Genomic DNA, 25,828 nt, shown 5'->3' on the forward strand with positions numbered 1-25,828 from the left:
AGGCGCCATCTTGGAAAAAACGAAATACTTTGCACCTCTATATCTCCGAAACCTCGACATGGAAAACAAGCAAGAGCAATCAGAGATCACAGACCCTCGCCAGAATGTGTTTTAGTGTTTTTTAAGGCTTTTATGTCAAAACAAATATGGCGGCCGAAACACGTGACCGATGACTTCATCATACCCATCATACCCGTGACGTGTCCACCACAGACTCAGGTTCTCTACTGGATCACATCTACTATAATAGCACTACAACTGGCATATTTTTTGGATTTAGTAGATACGTACGACTCAGATCATGTTGCAACCTATGTTTCCCTACCTATATAGTCTGCATCACAGTCAAGACAAACAACTGAAGGATAAATTTCCTGTCACAGCTGAAATAAATTATCACCATCGTTGTGGATTTCTTGACACCTTTTGCCATTGTTCAAACTCTTCCTATATTCACTCCTAACTTTGTTTTTCACGTTTTAACTTTGTCATTATTTTTAGCAAACGACTCTGCAAACTGAATCTTTCATTTACCTTTGTATTTAAACCGACACAGCTTTCCAATGGTAATTGTTTTATTGATCTTAAGCATGAACAAAAAACATTTCCGTTTGTTACAAAAACTTCTATTTAAACAGCACCAGTTCAACAACAGCAACAACAACAACAACAGGCATTTTCAAGCGATTTTCCTTGCTAGAACCAGAAGTTACAAAAACTTATATTTAAACAGCACCAGTTCGAACCACAGTAACGGCAAAGTTTCACTCTGAAGGGTTTCGGTCGATTCACCAAAATATTTTACTGTAACCACTTCCTTATTAACAAACCTAACATTCGCCTAAGAGCATATAGGCCGAAAGGTGTGATCCATTTCCTCGAAAAGGAAGCCAACATCAAGTATAACAGTTGAAATGAAAACTAAACCTTTCTTTTAGCGTTTGCTGGCACATTGGCGGCACATCATGCCTCACCACAAGTACTCTGTCGAAAACAACTTTGGGAAACATTGGTTGATTATGAAAACGTTCTGTCCATTTTCCACTGCACGGGTCGAAGTCGACAGACAAGGTGTGAGTGAGTGTCTTTCCTGCAGAAAAAGATCACCTGTTGTGGCGAGCCATCAATCTCAACTTGTTAGGGATGAATCCTCCGCATGCTAAATCGGTCCAGTCATTTCTTTGCAGGAAAACGGATCATCGATGTACGTTGTAATTATGATGCACTATTAGATCAGGAATGTATAAGAATGTCTCAGATAAACAAGATTACTGGTCAAACAAGTGGAACATGTCTTTCAATCCTGACAAATCTCACACTCTCACGATGTCTCTCCAAAAAGACCGACTGGACAACCCTCCCATCCACTTTTTGAATAATCCTCTCCAAGAAGTTCTGTCGCTCAAGCTTTTGGGTCTCACTATCTGCCATGATCTTTCCTGGGAAAACCACATTGCCAAGCTGGCCTCCAAAGCCAGTCGCCGACTGGGCATCCTCCGTCGTGCGAAGTCCTTCCTTGGCACACCTGAGCTCCTCACCACATACAAGGCTTTCATCCGCAGCTCAATGGAATACTGCTCTCCCCTCTGGGCTGGTGCTCCTGCCTCACACCTAGCTCGTCTTCACGCTGTTGAAACCAAAGCATTCAGAATCATTGGAATCTCCCACGATGAAGCTAACGCCGAGGGCCTTTCACTCACTCATCGCAGGCAGGTTGGTGGTCTTTCTGTCTTCTACCGACTCCTCTCCGGCCTTGCTCCCCCAGCTCTATCTGGGCTCTGTCCTCCAAATATTCCTACAGGTCGCACAAGATCTGCCAGCAACCCTCTTATGGTGAAACTGCCAAAATCAAGACTCTCTGCTCACCTTCACTCCTTCATTCCCCTTTTCTCCCACCTCTGGAACAAACTCCCTCACTCTCTTCAATCCCACTCCCCCATCCAGGTCTTTAAAACAGCTGTTCACCACCATCTCTTGTCTTCCCCCATCCAAAACCTTGATCTTTTCTACCCCCGTTAATTCACCCCAGATCCACTTTTTTGAAATACCGATTTCTTTCCTGGAAGTTCTGGCAGTGTCCATGTGTTTTTTTGTTTGTTTTATTTTACCTCTCCCACCGCCCCCACCCCCCTTCCCATGCCTCCTACCCCCAAGTCCTCTCCCTCCAACAGATCTGATGTCCCTCTCCCCATCTTGTCTCCCGCTCCCTTTATCATATGTTTTGTGTAAGTTTGTCTTTTTGTGATCAATGTTAGCTCTTACACGAGCCTCGATCTTGTACACAAAAAACAAAAAAACACCTCGATATTAGACATCAGTACTTTGTAGCAAGCACATGCAGCTACGCAGACATTGTCGTAGTCACCACACTGAAAATTCTGGATCTTTGGCAGCGGCTGTTGCATGGTTAATGTACCACACCATGGAGCATTGACCTGTATCATGATAACCAACTACCATGGGTTGTTTTCTGCAGTAAAACGAGGACCGACTCCGAAGGTTCACAAGCAATGCCTCCATGACCTGGGACAAAGCTGTAGTATCTCCTTCGGGGCAGTCCAAAGTCTAATTTATTTGACCCATATCTGCTCCTCTACAAGTTATTTTAGTCTTCAAGATTCATTTCATCTACTGTGTACACGAGTTCACGCAGGGAATTCCCTCGTCAAAAAGGTGGAAAATGGACACGAGGGGGAACATCACAATTGCCCCGAGAGCAATGCCGCCTTGCGTGACAATTCCACCCCATAGGAGGGCTGTGTGACCCATGTCGTGGAGGATGCAGCCAATCATCGCCTTCAAGTAGGTGAACAAACCCAAAAACATCACCCACACTATCACCTGGAAATACAGCAACAATTTCTCATTTTTGACGAACTTTTCTTTTTTTCAAGTATTACAAATGCCGAACTGTACCTTTTGAGCATTTTGGGATGTATTGGATAACCCATTTGGCCTGTTTCTGTTCACGAAGGCATATAACATAGGATGCATGATGTGTGTTTTAACATAGGAACTGTATTGGTTATATCATTAATGTCATTGGCACTGATGCATGGTGTACGATGGTGCACTTTGCATGACTACAATGTAGTACCTATGGTATGGAAACCACAACTTAAAAAAAATTGTTTATTTAGATGTCCAATTCCATCGATTTCGATGAAAAGGCTTGGAAATCGAAATTTGTTAAAAATGCAAATACTTGCCACAACAAATGGCAACCTGTGTAGCACAAGTGTATATCGACGGTCATCAGTGATTACCCTCATATGTTACACCGTTCCTCTCAGGACAACCAGACAAACTACACGTGCAGATACATTTAAAGTACACTGCCCCCATGCCAAATAAATAAATAACATCCTCCAGGAAGCGACATTGCTGGGGCGCCTTCGGTGCCAGGCGATGCCGCCATGCAGCACATAGAGACTGTATTGGAGGGAGAGATGCACAATAATTGATTGATTAATTGATTGTGTATTTTAAATAAATAAAAAATAATCGTAAAACAAGCGTTACGCCTAGGTCCCCCGTCGGGGAAGTGATGCGAGTTGACAAAGTGGAAGACGCAGAAAACATGCTGTGATATATTTCGCTCACAAGGTTCAGACATACATGGCGGCGGCCATCTTGGATTTTGACGTGGCGACCCAATTTTAAACAGCGTTCTTGCTTGTGCCGAGATACACCCACACACCAAATTAGAAGTTGGTACTACGCTTATTTTTCAGGATATTTCGCTCACAAGGTTCAGACATATATATGGCGGCGGCCATCTTGGATTTTGACATTGCGACCCAATTTTAAACAGCGTTCTTGCTTGTGCCGAGATACACCCACACACCAGATTAGAAGTTGGTACTTCGCTTATTTTTCAAGATATTCCGCTCACAAGATTCAGACATACATGGCATCAGACATACATGGCGGCGGCCATCTTGGATTTTGACGTGGGTTGCACCCACACACCAAATTTGAATGCGGTCCTTCGCTTACGCACGCACGCACGGACGGACGGACACACGGACGGAGGGGAAAACCATAGTCCCCCTTTCGCTCCGTGGTGTGACGGGGGAAAATAATTAATTTCTTAATCAATTGGCTCATAGCATACCTAAATCACCAATGCTTCATCCGAAAGTGTAACTTTTTGAAAAATAATTCAGGTAATTAATCGAAAAATGTAATAATTGATCGATTATTTTTTTATTTTTTTATTTTTTTTTGTATACAAGATCGAGGCTCGTGAAAGAGCGAACATTAATCACACAGAAAGACAAACAGACACACAAAACAAATAACATCGGGAGCGGTAGACAAGATGGGGAGAGAGGGGGAAGGACACAAACACAACATTTGAGAGCAGGGACTGAGAGACATGGAGACATCGAGAGAACTGTGGGAGGGAGAGGGCTTTGGGGGGAAGGCATGGGAAGGGGGGGGGGGGGGGGTGGGAGAGGTATAAAACATATGGACACTGCCAAGACTTCCAGGAAAGAAGTTGGAATTTCAAACAAGGTGGATCTGGGGTGAATTAGTGGGGGTAGAAAAGATCAAGGTTTTGGATGGGGGAAGATAAGAGATGGTGGTGAACAGCTGTTTTAAAGACCTGGAGGGAGGAGTGTGATTGAAGTGAGTGTGGGAGTTTGTTCCAGAGGCGGGAGAAAAGAGGAATGAAAGAGTGAAGGTGAGCAGAGAGCCGAGATTTCGGCAGTTTAACCATCAGAGGGTGGCTGGCAGATCTTGTGCGACCTGTAGGAATATTTGGGGGACAGAGCACAGAGAGAGCTGGGGGAGCAAGGCCGGAGAGGAGTCGGTAGAAGACAGAAAGACCACCTACCTGCCTGCGGTGAGTGAGTGAAAGGCCCTCAGAGATAGCTTCATCGCGGGAGATTCCAATGATTCTGAAAGCTTTGGATTCAACAGCGTGAAGCCGAGCCAGGTGTGAGGCAGGAGCACCAGCCCATAGGGGAGAACAGTATTCCATTGAGCTGCGGATGAAAGCCTTGTATGTGGTGAGGAGCTCAGGTGTGCCTAGGAAGGACTTCGCACGACGGAGGATGCCCAGTCGGCGACTGGCTTTGGAGGCCAGCTTGGAAATGTGGTTTTCCCAAGAAAGATCATGGCAGATGGTGAGACCCAAAAGCTTGAGCGACAGAACTTCTTGGAGAGGATTGTTGAGAAAGTAGATGGGAGGGTTGTCCAGTCGATCTTTTCGAAGAGACATAGTAAGAGTGTGAGATTTGTCAGGTTTGAAAGACATGTTCCACATGTTTGACCAGTCTGTGATTTTGTCCAGGTCTTCAGAGAGTGAGGAGGCTGCAGACTGCCGATCTGAGGGAAGAGGAATGGAGCGGCAGAGAGTGGAGTCATCAGCAAAGAGATACAGAGGATTTTCCAGAGAGTTGGAGAGATCATTGATAAAGACCAGAAAAAGCACAGGGCCCAGCACACTGCCTTGGGGAACTCCAGCCTGAACGGGAAGGGGAGATGAGAGAAATCCATTCAGGGCCACACGTTGACTACGACCAGAGAGGAAGTCCGCAAGCCATGCATGGAGATTTCCATGGATACCATAGGAATAAATAAATTATTTATTTATTAATTAATAAATTAAGAATACCCTTTGTAGTCGAATTACTTGGTCACTGTCGTGTCCAAATATCAGCTCCCTAGCTCAAAAGGTTCCCGAAATATTGCCCAGATGAGAAAGGAAATAAATAAGTAATTAATAAATCGATAATTAAGTAATTAAACAATTAATTGATTAATAAAAAAATGCGGTTTTGTCAAAGCACCACTATTTTGCACAAATTTCAGCTTCCTAGCTCAAAGAATGACTGAGATGTTGCCTCGACAAACAAGAAAGAAAGAAAGAAAACAAATGGAGTGAAAACTGAGTACTCCCTTTCAGCGTGCGTCATTGACGAGCCCCCTTCGGTGCCCGGCAATTTTTAATTTTTTTGGTGTATACTGAATCGAGGCTCGTGAAAGAGCTGACATTTACTTCACAAACAAATCAACCAGACAAACAAAATATATAAAAAGAGGGAGCGGAAGACAAGAGAAGGGGAAGCACACAAACACTTGAGGGCACACAACATTTAAGAGCAGGGAGATGTGTGGGAGGGAGAGGGCTTGGGGGGAGGGGGGTGGCAGAAGTATCAAACACAAGGACACCAAGGACTTCCAGGACAGAAGTTGGTATTTCAAAAAAGTGGAATTGGGGTGAAATTAGCGGGGATAGAAAACATCAGTTTTTTTTTTTTTGTTTTTTTTGTATACAAGATCGAGGCTCGTGAAAGAGCTAACATTAATCACACAAAAAGACAAACCGACACACAAAACACAAAAAACAAGGGGAGTGGCAGACAAGATGGGGAGAGAGGGGGAAGGACACAAAAGAGAGGGGGAAGAGGGGGAAGGACACAAACACAACATTTGAGAGCAGGGACATCGGGAGGACTTGGGGGGAGGTGGGAGAGGATTAAAACATATGAACACTGCAAGGACTCTGGGGTGAATTACCGGGGGTAGAAAAGATCAAGGTTATTGATGGGGGAAGATAAGAGATGGTGGTGAACAGCTGTTTTAAAGACCTGGAGGGAGGAGTGGGATTGAAGGGAGTGGGGGAGTTTGTTCCAGAGGCGGGAGAAAAGGGGAATGAAGGAGTGAAGGTGAGCAGAGAGTCTTGATTTTGGCAGTTTAACCATAAGAGGGTTGCAGGCAGATCTTGTGCGACCTGTAGGAATATTTGCTGGACAGAGCCCAGAGAGAGCTGGGGGGGGCAAGGCCAGAGAGGAGTCGGTAGAAGACGGAAAGACCACCTACCTGCCTGCGGTGAGTGAGTGAAAGGCCCTCAGAGATGGCTTCATCACGGGAGATTCCAATAATTCTGAAAGCTTTGGTTTCAACAGCGTGAAGCCGAGCTAGGTGTGAGGCAGGAGCACCGGCCCATAGGGGAGAACAGTATTCCATTGAGCTGCGGATGAAAGCCTTGTATGTGGTGAGGAGCTCAGGTGTGCCAAGGAAGGACTTCGCACGACGGAGGATGCCCAGTCGGCGACTCGCTTTGGAGGCCAGATTTGAAATGTCGTTTTCCCAGGAAAGATCATGGCAGATAGTGAGACCCAAAAGCTTGAGTGACAGAACTTCTTGGAGAGGATTATTCAGAAAGTGGATGGGAGGGTTGTCCAGTCAGTCTTTTCGGAGAGACATCGTAAGAGTGTAAGATTTGTCAGGATTGAAAGACATGTTCCACTTGTATGCCCAGTCTGTGATTTTGTCCAGGTCTGCAGAGAGTGAGGAGGCTGCAGACTGCCGATCTGAGGGATGAAGAATGGAGCGACAGAGAGTAGAGTCATCAGCAAAGAGATAGAGAGGATTTTCAAGAGAATTAGAGAGATCATTGATGAAGACCAGAAAAAGCACAGGGCCCAGAACACTGCCTTGGGGAACTCCAGCCTGAACAGGAAGAGGAGATGAGAGAAACCCATTCAGGGCCACACGTTGACTACGACAAGAGAGGAAGTCTGCCAGCCATGCGTGGAGATTTCCATGGATACCAAAAGAGGAGAGTTTGGTGAGCAGAGCGGGGTGCCAGACCGTATCGAAGGCAGGTGATATGTCAAGGGAGACAGCTCTAATTTCCTGTTTGGCATTGAGGACCTCCATCCATTGTTGAGAAAGCAGAAGCAGCATGTCCAGAGTAGAGTGTCCAGGTCTGAAACCAAATTGATGATCAGAGATCAAGCCATTGGAGAAGAGGAAAGATTTCATATCTGAAGCAATGATGGATTCCATGACTTTGCTGATAATTGGGAGAAGGCTGATTGGTCTGTAGTTGCTGGGATCTGTTTTTGCACCTTTTTGTGCAAAGCGGTGATGTTGGCAGATTTCCAAGCAGATGGCAGATGACCTTGAGCAAAAGAGAGGGTGAAGAGAACAGAGAGAGGGAGTGAAAGAGCGGAAGAACAGGATTTTAGGACCCGTGGGCTAATGCCGTCAGGTCCAGTTGCAGAATCAGAGTCGAGGGTTGACAGAAACTTTTCCACCTTGTCAGGAGGAAAGGACACAGAGTCCAGGAGCAGCTGGGTACGACTGGGTACGGTGGGTACAGAGAGGGATGGGTTTGGGACACAAGATTTAGAGGCAAACACAGAGTTGAGGCATTCAGCTTTTTCACGTGCGGAATCAGCCGTGTGGCCGTTTGAGGTGAGGGAGGGGATGGAGGGGGAACAAACACCAGAAACAGATTTGACCAGATGCCACCAGGATTTGGAAGAGGGAGACAGATAAGAGAGTTCTGTCCTGAGAACGGAGAGCTATTGTTTCCTGGCTCTCCTGAGGGTGGACACACACTTGTTTCGGGATTTGTGAAAGGAAATGAGATTTCCTTCCGTTGGATTTGCTTTCCAGGAGACGAAAGCAAGTTGTTTCTGGGCAATAGCCTCACCACAAGATTCCGTGTACCATGGACGCGAGGAAGGGTATGACAACTGAAGACGAGATGGGATAAATCTGTGCATGAGAGAGAGCAATTTACTTTGGAAGAATTCCCAGGATGAGTTGATGTCAGAGGTGGTAGAGATGGGAGACCAGTCCAGATGATTGATGGCTGCTTGAAGACCGTGCCAGTTGGCCTGAGTGAAATGCCAGACTCGTCGACGCTGAGCAGGCTCCCTGAGAATGGTCAGAGAGATGTCCACTTTAACAAGCACATGATCAGATGAGCCGATTGGAGCAGAAGAAGAGCAGCAGACATTTTCAGGGAAGTTTGTCATAACCAAGTCCAGAAGAGAAGATGCTCTGTTGACTGAGATCCGGGTCGGGAAATTGACAGATTGTGTCAGTCTCAGTGATGACGTCATGCAGCGTCATGCAGTCGTGCAGCGCCTGGAGATGGAATAGTGAGGGGCAGAGTACAAAAAAACATTGACGTATGTCTGCCCAAGTTCTTCTGAGATATTAAAAGTTGTTACACCATGCACGTGAAGCAAAAAGCGGTGTTAATAGATTTGTTCACTTTGTCTCCACAAATGTGAGTTTATGATTGAGGAAAATCTCAATTTTAATTGAATATTATATTTCGAACACAAATCAGAAAATAAACATGTAGATTCGCTGAACTTTGGCTCCGAATTGGTCCCAATCACACATGTGCAGAGGGAAGTGAGATAAAAAAAATCATTCCAAATAATCAAACAAAATTCCCTGAATGGCATTCAAACTACATTCCCTGCCTGGCAGTCAAACTACATTCCCTGCCTGGCAGTCAAACTACATTCCATGCCTGGCAGTCAAACTACATTCCCTGCCTGGCAGTCAAACTACATTCCATGCCTGGCAGTCAAACTACATTCCCTGCCTGGCAGTCAAACTACATTCCCTGCCTGGCAGTCAAACTACATTCCCTGCCTGGCAGTCAAACTACATTCCATGCCTGGCAGTCAAACTACATTCCCTGCCTGGCAGTCAAACTACATTCCATGCCTGGCAGTCAAACTACATTCCCTGCCTGGCAGTCAAACTACATTCCATGCCTGGCCATCAAACAATATTCCCTGCCTGGCAGTCAAACTATACACAAAGAATTAAGTTAAGCACCCCCCCCGTTTTTTTACAACCTCGCACATTACAAGTTTGTTGTCGTCAAAACAGTGTAATATACCCATGATATTGCTATATTTTCTGGAGAAGTGATATTATGGTCACATAAAAACATAACAATCATGCCGTTTTCAATATTTTATTCTGAATAATTTAAGGTGAAATTTTTTGGGAATTTTAGGCATATTTTCACCTCAATTTAAGTATGGAGCTAAAGGTCCATCACGGACAGTGTGGATGACGTTTATGTTTTCTAACGTACAGTCATTGTTCTGTGAAGACCTCTAGCGATCTTTGCGTCAATCCCATCTTCATGGATGACAACGCCAGGCCTCACCGTGCGAGACGCGTCCGAGCCTTGCTGGAGCAAGGTGCTGTGACAACCATCCCCTGGCCTGCGTACAGTCCTGACCTGAACCCCCTCGAGCACGTTTGGGACATGTTGGGACGACAAATTGCGAAGATGGTCCCTCCAATAGCCAATCTGGATGAATTGGAACGTGCATTACATCGGGAATGGAACAACCTGCCACAGCAACGCATACGACGGCTTACAGGGTCTATGAGACGTAGGGTTGAGTCAGTGATCCGATCACGTGGGTCCTACACACGTTATTGACGCAAAGATCGCTAGAGGTCTTCTCAGAACAATGACTGTACGTTAGAAAACATACACGTCATCCACACTGTCCGTGATGGACCTATAGCTCCATACTTAAATTGAGGTGAAAATATGCCTAAAATTCCCAAAAAATTTCACCTTAAATTATTCAGAATAAAATATTGAAAACGGCATGATTGTTATGTTTTTATGTGACCATAATATCACTTCTCCAGAAAATATAGCAATATCATGGGTATATTACACTGTTTTGACGACATCAAACTTGTAATGTGCGAGGTTGTAAAAAAACGGGGGGGGTGCTTAACTTAATTCTTTGTGTATACATTCCATGCCTGGCAGTCAAACTACATTCCCTGCCTGGCAGTCAAACTACATTCCATGCCTGGCAGTCAAACAACATTCCCTGCCTGGCCATCAAACAACATTCCCTGCCTGGCAGTCAAACAACATTCCCTGCCTGGCAGTCAAACTACATTCCATGCCTGGCAGTCAAACAATATTCCCTGCCTGGCAGTCAAACTACATTCCATGCCTGGCAGTCAAACTACATTCCCTGCCTGGCAGTCAAACTACATTCCATGCCTGGCAGTCAAACTACATTCCATGCCTGGCAGTCAAACTACATTCCCTGCCTGGCAGTCAAACAACATTCCCTGCCTGGCCATCAAACAATATTCCCTGCCTGGCAGTCAAATTACATTCCCTGCCTGGCAGTCAAACTACATTCCCTGCCTGGCAGTCAAACTACATTCCCTGCCTGGCATTCAAACTACATTCCCTGCCTGGCAGTCAAGCAACATTCCCTGCCTGGCAGTCATACAACATTCCCTGCCTGGCAGTCAAACAACATTCCCTGCCTGGCAGTCAAACAGCATTCCCTGCCTGGCAGTCATACAACATTCCCTGCCTGGCAGTTAAACAGCATTCCCTGCCTGGCAGTCATACAACATTCCCTGCCTGGCAGTCAAACAACATTCCCTGCCTGGCAGTCAAACTACATTCCCTGCCTGGCAGTCAAACAACATTCCCTGCCTGGCAGTCAAACAACATTCCCTGCCTGGCAGTCAAACTACATTTCATGCCTGGCCATCAAACAATATTCCCTGCCTGGCAGTCAAACTACATTCCCTGCCTGGCAGTCAAACTACATTCCCTGCCTGGCAGTCAAACTACATTCCCTGCCTGGCAGTCAAACTACATTCCCTGCCTGGCAGTCAAACTACATTCCCTGCCTGGCAGTCAAACTACATTCCCTGCCTGGCAGTCAAACTACATTCCCTGCCTGGCAGTCAAACAACATTCCCTGCCTGGCAGTCAAACAATATTCCCTGCCTGGCAGTCAAACTACATTCCCTGCCTGGCAGTCAAACTACATTCCCCGCCTGGCAGTCAAACTACATTCCCTGCCTGGCAGTCAAACTACATTCCCTGCCTGGCAGTCAAACTACATTCCCTGCCTGGCCATCAAACTACATTCCCTGCCTGGCAGTCAAACTACATTCCATGCCTGGCAGTCAAAGTACATTCCCTGCCTGGCAGTCTAACTACATTCCCTGCCTGGCAGTCAAACTACATTCCCTGCCTGGCAGTCAAACTACATTCCCTGCCTGGCCATCAAACAATATTCCCTGCCTGGCAGTCAAACTACATTCCCTGCCTGGCAGTCAAAGTACATTCCCTGCCTGGCAGTCAAACTACATTCCCTGCCTGGCAGTCGAACTACATTCCAAGCCTGGCCGTCAAACAATATTCCCTGCCTGGCAGTCAAACTGCATTCCCTGCCTGGCAGTCAAACTACCTTCCCTGCCTGGCAGTCAAACTACATTCCAAGCCTGGCCATCAAACAATATTCCCTGCCTGGCAGTCAAACCACATTCCCTGCCTGGCAGTCAAACTACATTCCATGCCTGGCCATCAAACAATATTCCCTGCCTGGCAGTCAAACTACATTCCCTGCCTGGCCATCAAACTACATTCCCTGCCTGGCAGTCAAACTACATTCCCTGCCTGGCATTCAAACAATATTCCCTGCCTGGAATTCAAACAACATTCTCTGCCTGGCCATCGAACAAAATTCCATGCCTGGCATTCGAACAGCATTCCGTGCCTGGCAGTCAAACAACATTCCCTGCCTGGCAGTCAAACTACATTCCCTGCCTGGCAGTCAAACAAAATTCCCTTCCTGGCAGTCAAACAAAATTCCCTTCCTGGCAGTCAAACAACATTCCCTGCCTGGCAGTCAAGCAACATTCCCTGCCTGGCAGTCAATCAACATTCCCTGCCTGGCAGTCAAACAACATTCCCTGCCTGGCAGTCAAACAACATTCCTTGCCTGGCAGTCAAACAACATTCCCTGCCTGGCAGTCAAACAACATTCCCTGCCTGGCAGTCAAACAACATTCCCTGCCTGGCAGTCAAACAACATTCCCTGCCTGGCATTCATACAGCATTCCCTGTCTGGCAGTCAAACAGCATTCCCTGCCTGGCAGTCAAACAACATTCCCTGCCTGGCAGTCAAACAACATTCCCTGCCTGGCAGTCAAACAACATTCCCTGCCTGGCAGTCAAACAACATTCCCTGCCTGGCATTCATACAGCATTCCCTGTCTGGCAGTCAAACAGCATTCCCTGCCTGGCAGTCAAACTACATTCCAAGCCTGGCCATCAAACAATATTCCCTGCCTGGCAGTCAAACCACATTCCCTGCCTGGCAGTCAAACTACAATCCATGCCTGGCCATCAAACAATATTCCCTGCCTGGCAGTCAAACTACATTCCCTGCCTGGCCATCAAACTACATTCCCTGCCTGGCAGTCAAACTACATTCCCTGCCTGGCAGTCAAACTACATTCCCTGCCTGGCATTCAAACAATATTCCCTGCCTGGCATTCAAACAACATTCTCTGCCTGGCCATCAAACAAAATTCCATGCCTGGCATTCGAACAGCATTCCGTGCCTGGCAGTCAAACAACATTCCCTGCCTGGCAGTCAAACTACATTCCCTGCCTGGCAGTCAAACTACATTGCCTGCCTGGCAGTCAAACAAAATTCCCTTCCTGGCAGTCAAACAAAATTCCCTTCCTGGCAGTCAAACAAAATTCCCTTCCTGGCAGTCAAACAACATTCCCTGCCTGGCAGTCAAACAACATTCCCTGCCTGGCAGTCAATCAACATTCCCTGCCTGGCAGTCAAACAACTTTCCCTGCCTGGCAGTCAAACAACATTCCCTGCCTGGCAGTCAAACAACATTCCCTGCCTGGCAGTCAAACAACATTCCCTGCCTGGCAGTCAAACAACATTCCCTGCCTGGCAGTCAAACAACATTCCCTGCCTGGCATTCATACAGCATTCCCTGTCTGGCAGTCAAACAGCATTCCCTGCCTGGCAGTCAAACAACATTCCCTGCCTGGCAGTCAAACAGCATTCCCTGCCTGGCAGTCAAACAACATTCCCTGCCTGGCAGTCAAACTACATTCCCTGCCTGGCAGTCAAACAACATTCCCTGCCTGGCAGTCATACAACATTCCCTGCCTGGCAGTCATACAACATTCCCTGCCTGGCAGTCAAACTACATTCCCTGCCTGGCAGTCAAACTACATTCCCTGCCTGGCAGTCAAACTACATTCCCTGCCTGGCAGTCAAACTACATTCCCTGCCTGACAGTCAAACTACATTCCCTGCCTGGCAGTCAAACAACATTCCCTGCCTGGCAGTCAAACAACATTCCATGCCTGGCAGTCAAACAACATTCCCTGCCTGGCAGTCAAACTACATTCCCTGCCTGGCAGTCAAACTACATTCCCTGCCTGGCAGTCAAACAGCATTCCCTGCCTGGCAGTCAAACAGCATTCCCTGCCTGGCAGTCAAACAACATTCCCTGCCTGGCAGTCAAACTACATTCCCTGCCTGGCAGTCATACAACATTCCCTGTCTGGCAGTCATACAACATTCCCTGTCTGGCAGTCATACAACATTCCCTGCCTGGCAGTCAAATAATATTCCCTGCCTGGCAGTCAAACAGCATTCCCTGCCTGGCAGTCAAACAACATTCCCTGCCTGGCAGTCAAACTACATTCCCTGCCTGGCAGTCAAACAGCATTCCCTGCCTGGCAGTCATACAACATTCCCTGTCTGGCAGTCAAACAACATTCCCTGCCTGGCAGTCATACAACATTCCCTGCCTGGCAGTCAAACAGCATTCCCTGCCTGGCAGTCAAACAGCATTCCCTGCCTGGCAGTCAAACAGCATTCCCTGCCTGGCAGTCAAACAGCATTCCCTGCCTGGCAGTCAAACAACATTCCCTGCCTGGCAGTCAAACTACATTCCCTGCCTGGCATTCAAACAACATTCCCTGCCTGGCATTTAAACAACATTCCCTGCCTGGCAGTCAAACAACATTCCCTGCCTGGCAGTCAAACAACATTCCCTGCCTGGCAGTCAAACAACATTCCCTGCCTGGCAGTCAAACAACATTCCCTGCCTGGCATTCAAACAACATTCCCTGCCTGGCAGTCAAACAACATTCCCTGCCTGGCAGTCAAACAACATTCCCTGCCTGGCAGTCAAACAACATTCCCTGCCTGGCAGTCAAACAACATTCCCTGCCTGGCAGTCAAACAACATTCCCTGCCTGGCAGTCAAACAACATTCCCTGCCTGGCAGTCAAACAACATTCCCTGCCTGGCAGTCAAACAACATTCCCTGCCTGGCAGTCAAACAACATTCCCTGCCTGGCAGTCATACAACATTCCCTGCCTGGCAGTCAAACAACATTCCCTGCCTGGCAGTCATACAACATTCCCTGCCTGGCAGTCAAACAATATTCCCTGCCTGGCAGTCAAACAGCATTCCCTGCCTGGCAGTCAAACAGCATTCCCTGCCTGGCAGTCAAACAGCATTCCCTGCCTGGCAGTCAAACAGCATTCCCTGCCTGGCAGTCAAACAGCATTCCCTGCCTGGCAGTCAAACAACATTCCCTGCCTGGCAGTCAAACTACATTCCCTGCCTGGCAGTCAAACAACATTCCCTGCCTGGCAGTCAAACAACATTCCCTGCCTGGCAGTCAAACAACATTCCCTGCCTGGCAGTCAAACAACATTCCCTGCCTGGCAGTCAAACAACATTCCCTGCCTGGCAGTCAAACAACATTCCCTGCCTGGCAGTCAAACAACATTCCCTGCCTGGCAGTCAAACAACATTCCCTGCCTGGCAGTCAAACAACATTCCCTGCCTGGCATTCAAACAACATTCCCTGCCTGGCAGTCAAACAACATTCCCTGCCTGGCAGTCAAACAACATTCCCTGCCTGGCAGTCAAACAACATTCCCTGCCTGGCAGTCAAACAACATTCCCTGCCTGGCAGTCAAACAACATTCCCTGCCTGGCAGTCAAACAACATTCCCTGCCTGGCAGTCAAACAACATTCCCTGCCTGGCAGTCAAACAACATTCCCTGCCTGGCAGTCAAACTACATTCCGTGCCTGGCAGTCAAACAAAATTCCCTGTCATAAATGACTCAAAAACCCACATGAGGAACTGAGGTGAGGTGATGTGTTGGATGAGGTTTATGTGTTAGATGAGGTGATGTCAGAGACGCTGCATCATTGGCGGTAAACTTCCAAATTGGTTTTCTGCCGCCTTTAAAATCTTTATTTTATTTCAATGTACAGTCGTGGCCAAAAATATTGGCACCCTTGCACTTTTTTCAAATAACTCACAATTTTCTGTAAAAATAAGTTGAAATTGACAAAAGTATTTGGCGCTCCACAATTCTTTTTCACTGTTAATATTGCAGAACCTTTGTTTTTGATTCAGAACTTAATATATCATTTTAAATCAGAAAATAAAATGAAATGTCATTGACAAAATTATTGACACCCTAGACTTAATATTTGGTGGCACAGACTTTGGATAAAATAACTGCAGTCAAGCGCTTCCTATAGCCATTAATGAGCTTCCTACACCTCTCTACTGGCAGTTTGGCCCACTCTTCTTAGGAAAACTGCTCCAGTTCTCCCAGATTTGAAGGGTGCCTTCTCCCAACTGGTGTTTTCAGATCTCCCCACAGGTGTTCAATGGGATTTAGATCTGGACTCATTGCTGGTCACTTCAGAACAGTCCAGTGTTTTGTCTTGAACCATTCCTGGGTGCTTTTTGAAGTGTGTTTGGGGTCATTGTCCTGCTGCAAGACCCATGACCTTCGACAGCGACCCAGCTTTCTGACACTGGGTTGAACATTGTGCTCCAAAATGCCTTTGTAATCTCCTGATTTCATGATTCCATGCACACATTAAAGGTACGCAGTGCCAGAGGCAGCACAGCAACCCCAAAACATCACTGAACCTCCTCCATGTTTGACTGTAGGGAAGATGTTCTTTTCTTTGAAGGCTTCATTTTGTTTTCTGTAAACATAGAGATGATGTGCTTTACCAAAAAACCTCTAATTTGGTCTCATCTGTCCACAGGACATTCTCCCAGAAGGATTTTGGTTTGTTCAGGTGTTTTTTATATAAACTCCAGTCAGGCTTTCTTTTGTGTCTCTCAGCAGTGAGGTCCTCCTTGGTCTCCTACCATAGAACCCCCTTTCATTGAGTTGGCGACGGATGGTGCGAGTTGAAACTGTCGTACCTTGTGTCTGAAGGTCAGCGTGAATCTGTTTGGCACTTGATCGAGGTGCTTTCTCTATCATTCTAACAATCCTTCGCTGCAATCTTCGATCAAGTTTTCTCTTGCGGCCACATCCAGGGAGGTTGGCTACAGTGCCATGGGCCTTAAACTTCCTGATAACATTGCGTATGGTGGACACAGGAACATCAAGGTCTCTGGAGATGGACTTGTAGCCTTGAGATTGTCCATGATTGGCTACAATCTTGTGTCTGACCTCCTCTGACAATTCTCTGGTTTTCTTTCTTTTCTCCATGCTCATTGAGGTACACACAGTGATACAAAACAGCAGAATGACCTCTTTTCTCGATTCAAACTGGTTGAATGAGTGATTTTTTTTTTATATCGCAAGCACCTGCATCTCACCACAGGTGAGTTCAATTCCAAAATAAAGGAGAATCACCTGCTTGAAATCTAATGATTTCTAAGAACTTCTAAAAAGTGCCAATAATATTGTCCGGGCTATTTTAGGATTTCCGTGTGGAATAAGCTAAGATTTAGTAATTTCTCAGCTTATTTTGTTTGTTTCACTGAAAACCAAAGAAATACAAATGTGGATACCAAAAGATTTTTTTTATTTCAATTTTTTTCTGGAAGAAATGGTGAATTGTTTGAAAAAAGTGCTCGGGTGCCAATATTTTTGGCCACAACTGTAATTATACACAAATCTCCTTTTTGGCACTTTCAAAAACCTTCCGTTTAGCAGGACTTGGACAAAATATTACGGCATTTTACGTCATCTCGACCAATCAAATTTGCTGCTCACAGACCCTGCCCATGTCCTTTTTTTCTCAAGACTGCACGGGGTAAGCTGTTCTATGAACTCTCTAGTTCAATGCTCTTGCCGTCATTAAATCCCAATTTCAGATCTTCACTGTGCGTTCAAATCGACAACGGCCGGCAATTTATTTTAAATACGTTTACCGATCAGCGCAATGTTGGCTGTGTTTGCTGGAACCGGGAGGATTCAATCCACCGGTAGGATTTATTAAAAATTACAAAGATTATAGTCTGACCTTTCCAGTACAATATGTTATTACTATACACAGTATTGATGAAGATGGAAAACTGAACAAATCGATGAGGCCCTCCATTTATTCGACTTATTCGATTATTAGACTTATAAAGATTACTTATTGGACATGTAAAAATTACTTATTATACTTATAAAGTTGTCCTTTTAATAACGCGATACATTTTAATAATGCAATGTTACCATTTAATCAGGTGTTTTAAATCCAGGCACACGTGACACATTTGCATCCCACCGTTATCCTATTTGTTAATGCTTTGATGTCTGAGAGCCAAATACATTGTGGTGAACACCCTCGACGTTTCCTCTTTGGGGGTCGGTGATATTCTTGTATTTTGTTTCCAAAGTTGAGACTTGTGGAAGAGTGAATTACAGAAAATAAAACGCAATGTTCCAGCATTTATGACAACACATGCCTGTATTAAGAACATGATTGAACTATGACAGAGATAGAGGGGTAGGGAGAGGGGAAGAGGTATGGGATATGGGAGAGAGAGAGAGAGAGGGGTAGGGAGACGGGAAGAGGTATGGGATATGGGAGAGAGAGAGAGAGGGGTAGGGAGACGGGAAGAGGTATGGGAGAGAGAGAGGGGTAGGGAGAGGGGAAGAGGTATGGGATATGGGGGAGAGAGAGGGGGGAAGAGGTATGGGAGAGAGAGAGGGGTAGGGAGAGGGGAAGAGGTATGGGAGAGAGAGAGAGAGAGAGAGAGAGGGGTAGGGAGACGGGAAGAGGTATGGGAGAGAGAGAGCGGTAGGGAGAGGGGAAGAGGTATGGGCTATGGGGGAGAGAGAGAGGGGTAGGGAGACGGGAAGACGTATGGGATATGGGGGAGAGAGAGAGGGGTAGGGAGAGCGGAAGAGGTATGGGATATGGGAGAGGGGTAGGGAGAGGGGAAGAGGTATGGGAGAGAGAGGGGTAGGGAGAGGGGAAGAGGTATGGGATATGGGGGAGAGAGGGAGGGGTATGGAGAGGGGAAGAGGTATGGGATATGGGAGAGACATATAGGGGTAGGGAGAGGGGAAGAGGTATGGGATATGGGAGAGAGAGAGAGAGGGGGGTAGGGAGAGGGGAAGAGGTATGGGAGTGAGGGGTAGGGAGAGGGGAAGAGGTATGGGATATGGGAGAGAGGGGTAGGGAGAGGGGAAGAGGTATGGGATATGGGAGAGAGGGGTAGGGAGAGGGGAAGAGGTATGGGATATGGGAGAGAAAGAGAGGGTAGGGAGATGGGAAGAGGTATGGGATATGGGGGAGAGAGAGGGAGGTAGGGAGAGGGGAAAAGGTATGGGATATGGGAGAGAGAGAGGGGAAGAGTTATGGAGAGCGATAGAGATAGATAGATGAGGTGATGTGGCTAAACACAGGTGATGTAACGTCCATTTGTAAATTTGGAGCATTGAGTGATGTATCTATCGAGTGGGACAACTCGACATAATGAAAACCTCTAAGTATTAAATGACATGTGTCACCTTAATAGTCGTTTGAGGACAAACTACAAAATATCAGCCTTTAAAAACGACACCAAATGGGATTAGTAATGTGCACGAGCAATTTCTGCTTATAAACTCGAATTACTCCTCTCCCTCCAAATAAATAACTTGCATAACACAGACAAAAATAACTAATGTTCCACTTGTGTGTATTGCACCTGTTATTGTTCATTGCACTCTTCTCACTCATGTACATATCCTTAAACCTTTGCATTGTTCTCACCTACCCTTTGCGATACCACATGTGTGAATATGTTCACTCTTTCCTTCTATCTCCATGCTATGTCCATCTTGCTTGACATGACATGTGGACAGACTTACCATGATGACACCACCAGCAGTTGTGTCGTGCAGCGGTGGACACGGACTGAGGATGGCCAGCACCAGAATATATCCTCCAAAGCTCAAGGCACATGTTGTGATGATCCCAAGCATGGAGTGAGACCTGTGTGTGTACAACCCATGTTGTTTCCACTTGTATCCAAAAAGTGTAATGTTGTTGAGTTTAATTCGTTGGAATAACACGTTTAAGGTTTCCAGACTTGTCCACTTTCCGAATCATAGAACAGGTTTTCACAAAGCTTGGCTAGACCCTTAACCCAAGTACTCTTTATCAAGTACCATGTTTGTTTCACAGGGATACTTTTGGGAATCGAGTCTAAACGACACACACATTATACATACACACATTAGATTATATAATCGGTACAATGTTCATTTCAACCACGTAACCAAATCTTCACCATTTTCCAACATGACTTCCCCCAAAGAAAGGTAACTGAATATCACTAAACACGTCCCATTCCATTTGAAGAGTCACCAGACGGATTGATTTGTACGGGGGTGTGTTCAAAGGTAATCCAGGTTGTTCTTTTTCTCCAAGACAGGTGAAGATATTCGAATGAAACCTCACAGAGGCGAACACCCATTTTTAGTCTATCTTCGAACACCTATTTTTAGTCTATCTTGGAACACCCATTTTCAGTCTATCTTGGTGCATATTTGTTTCTCAACTTCATCACCACTGCGGTCCACATGTTTCTGACCATGTTCAAGTAGTTTTGTGATGCCATCACGGTAGAACTGAGCGTCTTGCTGACAACCAGCGCTGCAGAGGGGCCTTGACATCATCATTGGAAGAAAAATATTCCCCACAAAGGTGTCCCTTCAGTTTTGGGAAGAGATGAAAACTTGACAGAACCAAGTCGAGGCTGCTGATCCTTTTGTGATGGTACTCCATTGACTTAATGGTGCATCCAACTCTCGTCTCCAATCAGTCATCCCAACTCTCATCTTCAATCAGTCACCCCAACTCTCATCTCCAGTGAGTCACCCCAACTCTCATCTCCAGTGAGTCACCCCAACTCTCATCTCCAGTGAGTCACCCCAACTCTCATCTCCAAACAGTCACCCCAACTCTCATCCTCAGTCATCCCAACTCTCATCTCCAATCAGTAACCCCAACTCTCATCTACAGTGAGTCACCCCAACGCTCGTCTCGTCAGTCACCCCAACGCTCGTCTCGTCAGTCACCCCAACGCTCGTCTCGTCAGTCACCCCAACGCTCGTCTCGTCAGTCACCCCAACGCTCGTCTCGTCAGTCACCCCAACGCTCGTCTCGTCAGTCACCCCAACTCTCATCTCCAGTCAGTCACCCCAACTCTCATCTCCAGTCAGTCACCCCAACTCTCATCTCCAGTCAGTCTCCCCAACTCTCATCTCCAATCAGACGCCCTAACTCTCACCTCCAGTGAGTCGCCCCAGCTCTCATCTCCAGTGAGTCACCCCAACTCTCATCTCCAATCAGTCACCCCAACTCTCATCTCCAATCAGTCACCCCAACTCTCATCTCCAATCAGTCACCCCAACTCTCATCTCCAATCAGTCACCCCAACTCTCATCTCCAGTCAGTCACCCCAACTCTCATCTCCAGTCAGTCACCCCAACTCTCATCTCCAGTCAGTCACCCCAACTCTCATCTCCAGTGAGTCACCCCAACTCTCATCTCCAGTGAGTCACCCCAACTCTCATCTCCAGTGAGTCACCCCAACTCTCATTTCCAATCAGTCACCCCAACTCGATGACTCCATCTACATCTCGCTGTCTGATAATGTGGACCAACTTCTATCTATACTCATCCCAACTCTCTCTTCCTCATATGTGGTGATTTCAATTGGCACCATGCCAGTTGGCTGGGTGTGGGTACCTCTCTCACCAGCCATGGCTCCTCAGCAAAGGAATTCTGCGACTCACTGGGACTGACACAATCTGTCAATTTCCCGACCCGGATCTGTCAACAGAGCATCTTCTCTTCTGGACTTGGTTATGACTTAACTTCCCTGAAAATGTCTGCTGCTCTTCTTCTGCTCCAATCGGCTCATCTGATCATGTGCTTGTTAAAGTGGACATCTCTCTGACCATTCTCAGGAAGCCTGCTCAGCGTCGACGAGTCTGACATTTCACTCAGGCCAACTTTCACGGTCTTCAAGCAGCCATCAATCATCTGGACTGGTCTCCCATCTCTACCACCTCTGACATCAACTCATCCTTGGAATTCTTCCAAAGTAAATTGCTCTCTCATGCACAGATTTATCCCATCTCGTCTTCAGTTGTCATACCCTTCTATCTACTCATCCCAACTCTCACTGTCCATGGTACACGGAATCTTGTGGTGAGGCTGCTGCCCAGAAACAACTTGCCTTTGTCTCCTGGAAAGCAAATCCAACGGAAAGAAATCTCATTTCCTTTCCAAAGCCCGAAACAAGTGTGTGTCCACCCTCAGGAGAGCCAGGAAACAATATCTCTCCGTTCTCAAGACCGAACTCTCTTATCTGTCTCCCTCTTCCAAATCCTGGTGGTGTCTGGTCAAATCTGTTTCTGGTGTTTGTTCCCCCTCCATCCCCTCCCTTACCTCAAACGGCTACACAGTTGACTACGCACGTGAAAAAGCTGAATGCCTCAACTCTGTGTTTGCCTCTAAATCTTGTGTCCCAAACCCATCCCTCTCTGTACTCACCGTACCCAGTCGTACCCAGTAGTACCCAGCTGCTCCTGGACTCCGTGTCCTTTCCTCCTGACAAGGTGGAAAAGTTTTTTTCAACCCTCGACTCTGATTCTGCAACTAGACCTGATGGCATCAGCCCACGGGTCCTAAAATCCTGTTCTTCCGCTCTTTCACTCCCTCTCTCTGTTCTCTTCACCCTCTCTTTTGCTCAAGGTCAACTGCCATCTGCTTGGAAATCAGCCAACATCACCGCTTTACACACAAAAGGTGCAAAAACAGATCCTAGCAACTACAGACCAATCAGCCTTCTCCCAATTATCAGCAAAGTCATGGAATCCATCATTGCTTCGGATATGAAATCTTTCCTCTTCTCCAATGGCTTGATCTCTGATCATCAATTTGGTTTCAGACCAGGTCACTCTACTCTGGACATGCTGCTTCTGCTGTCTCAACAATGGATGGAGGTCCTCAATGCCAAACAGGAAATTAGAGCTGTCTCCCTCGACATATCACGTGCCTTCGATACGGTCTGGCACCCCGCTCTGCTCACCAAACTCTCCTCCTTTGGTATCCATGGAAATCTCCACGCATGGCAGGCGGACCTCCTCTCTAGTCGTAGTCAACGTGTGGCCCTGAATGGGTTTCTCTCATCTCCTCTTCCTGTTCAGGCTGGAGTTCCCCAAGGCACTGTTCTGGGCCCTGTGCTTTTTCTGGTCTTCATCAATGATCTCTCTGACTCTCTTGAAAATCCTCTCTATCTCTTTGCTGATTACTCCACTCTCTGCCTCTCCATTCCTCATCCCTCAGATCGGCAGTCTGCAGCCTCCTCACTCTCTGCAGACCTGAACAAAATCACAGACTGGGCAAACAAGTGGAACATGTCTTTCAATCCTGACAAATCTCACACTCTTACGATGTCTCTCCGAAAAGACCGACTGGACAACCCTCCCATCTACTTTCTGAATAATCCTCTCCAAGAAGTTCTGTCACTCAAGTTTTTGGGTCTCACTATCTGCCATGATCTTTCCTGGGAAAACCACATTTCCAAGCTGGCCTCCAAAGCCAGTCGCCGACTTGGCATCCTCCGTCGTGCGAAGTCCTTCCTTGGCACACCTGAACTCCTCACCACATGCAAGGCTTTCATCCACAGTTCAATGGAGTACTGCTCTCCCCTCTGGGCTGGTGCTCCTGCCTCACACCTAGCTCGTCTTCACGCTGCTGAAACCAAAGCGTTCAGAATCATTGGAATCTCCAGCGATGAAGCTATCTCCGAGGGCCTTTAACTTACTCACCGCAGGCAGGTTGGTGGTCTTTCCGTCTTCTACCGACTCCTCTCCGGCCTTGCTCCCCCAGCTCTCTCTGGGCTCTGTCCCCCAAATATTCCTACAGGTCGCACAAGATCTGCCTGCAACCCTCTTATGGTTAAACTGCCTGCAACCCTCTTATGGTTAAACTGCCAAAATCAAGACTCTCTGCTCACCTTCACTCCTTCATTCCTCTTTTCTCCCGCCTCTGGAACAAACTCCCTCACTCTCTTCAATCCCACTCCACCCTCCAGGTCTTTAAAACAGCTGTTCACCACCATCTCTTATCTTCCCCAATCCAAAACCTTGATCTTTTCTACCCCCGCTAATTTCACCCCAAATCCACTTTTTTGAAATACCAACTTCTTTCCTGGAAGTCCTTGGTGTCCTTGCGTTTTATACCTATCCTGCCTCCCCCCAAGCCCTCTCCCTCCCACACATCTCCCGATGTCCCTGCTCTCAAATGTTGTGTTTGTGTGTTTCCTCCCCTTCTCTCACCATCTTGTCTACCGCTCCCCTTTTTACATACTTTGTTTGCTTGTTTGTTTGATTTGTTTGTTTGATAAATGTTAGCTCTTTCACGAGCCTCGATTCTGTATACAAAAAAAACAAAAAAAAACTCATCTCCAATCAGTCACCTCAACTCTCATCTCCAATCAGTCACCCCAACTCTCATCTCCAATCAGTTACCCCACTCTCATCTCCAGTGAGTCACCCCAACTCTCATCTCCAGTGAATCACCCCAACTCTCATCTCCAGTGAGTCACCCCAACTCTCATCTCCAGTCAGTCACCCCAACTCTCATCTCCAATCAGTCACCCCAACTCTCATCTCCAGTCAGTCACCCCAACTCTCATCTCCAATCAGTCACCCCAACTCTCATCTCCAATCAGTCACCCCAACTCTCATCTCCAATCAGTCACCCCAACTCTCATCTCCAATCAGTCACCCCAACTCTCATCTCCAATCAGTCACCCCAACTCTCATCTCCAATCAGTCACCCCAACTCTCATCTCCAATCAGTCACCCCAACTCTCATCTCCAATCAGTCACCCCAACTCTCATCTCCAATCAGTCACCCCAACTCTCATCTCCAATCAGTCACCCCAACTCTCATCTCCAATCAGTCATCCCAACTCTCATCTTCAGTGAGTCATCCCAACTCTCATCTCCAGTGAGTCATCCCAACTCTCATCTCCAGTGAGTCATCCCATCTCTCATCTCCAGTGAGTCACCCCAACTCTCATCTCCAGTGAGTCATCCCATCTCTCATCTCCAGTGAGTCACCCCATCTCTCATCTCCAGTGAGTCACCCCATCTCTCATCTCCAGTGAGTCACCCCAACTCTCATCTCCAATCAGTCACCCAAACTCTCATCTCCAATCAGTCACCCCAACTCTCATCTTCAGTGAGTCATCCCAACTCTCATCTCCAGTGAGTCATCCCAACTCTCATCTCCAATCAGTCACCCCAACTCTCATCTCCAATCAGTCACCCCAACTCTCATCTCCAGTGAGTCACCCCAACTCTCATCTCCAATCAGTCATCCCAACTCTCATCTCCAATCAGTCATCCCAACTCTCATCTCCAATCAGTTACCCCACTCTCATCTCCAGTGAGTCACCCCAACTCTCATCTCCAGTGAATCACCCCAACTCTCATCTCCAGTGAGTCACCCCAACTCTCATCTCCAGTCAGTCACCCCAACTCTCATCTCCAATCAGTCACCCCAACTCTCATCTCCAATCAGTCACCCCAACTCTCATCTCCAGTGAGTCACCCCAACTCTCATCTCCAATCAGTCATCCCAACTCTCATCTGCAATCAGTCACCCCAACTCTCATCTGCAATCAGTCATCCCAACTCTCATCTCCAATCAGTCATCCCAACTCTCATCTGCAATCAGTCACCCCAACTCTCATCTGCAATCAGTCACCCCAACTCTCATCTCCAATCAGTCATCCCAACTCTCATCTCCAATCAGTCACCCCAACTCTCATCTCCAATCAGTCACCCCAACTCTCATCTCCAGTGAGTCACCCCAACTCTCATCTCCAATCAGTCATCCCAACTCTCATCTGCAATCAGTCACCCCAA

The 25,828-nt window shown here is 46.9% G+C and overlaps 1 protein-coding gene across 1 annotated transcript in view; it reads right to left on the minus strand.

Moving 5' to 3' along the window:
- Nucleotides 1–560: 560 nt before the first annotated feature.
- Nucleotides 561–25,828, minus strand: part of LOC137433373 (riboflavin transporter 2-like) — a 51,530-nt gene continuing 26,262 nt past the window's right edge. Inside the window, exons 5-6 of the mRNA XM_068125701.2 lie at nucleotides 19,745–19,868; nucleotides 561–2,841 (exon numbers count right to left, since the gene is read on the minus strand). Coding sequence (XP_067981802.2) covers nucleotides 2,629–2,841; nucleotides 19,745–19,868 — 337 coding nt within the window. The 3' untranslated portion in view covers nucleotides 561–2,628. The remainder of the gene's footprint in view (nucleotides 2,842–19,744; nucleotides 19,869–25,828) is intronic.

The sequence above is a fragment of the Myxine glutinosa genome, chromosome 10, assembly GCF_964187855.1.
Source record: "Myxine glutinosa chromosome 10, kmMyxGlut1.1, whole genome shotgun sequence".
In the NCBI taxonomy this organism is placed as follows: Eukaryota; Metazoa; Chordata; class Myxini; order Myxiniformes; family Myxinidae; genus Myxine; species Myxine glutinosa.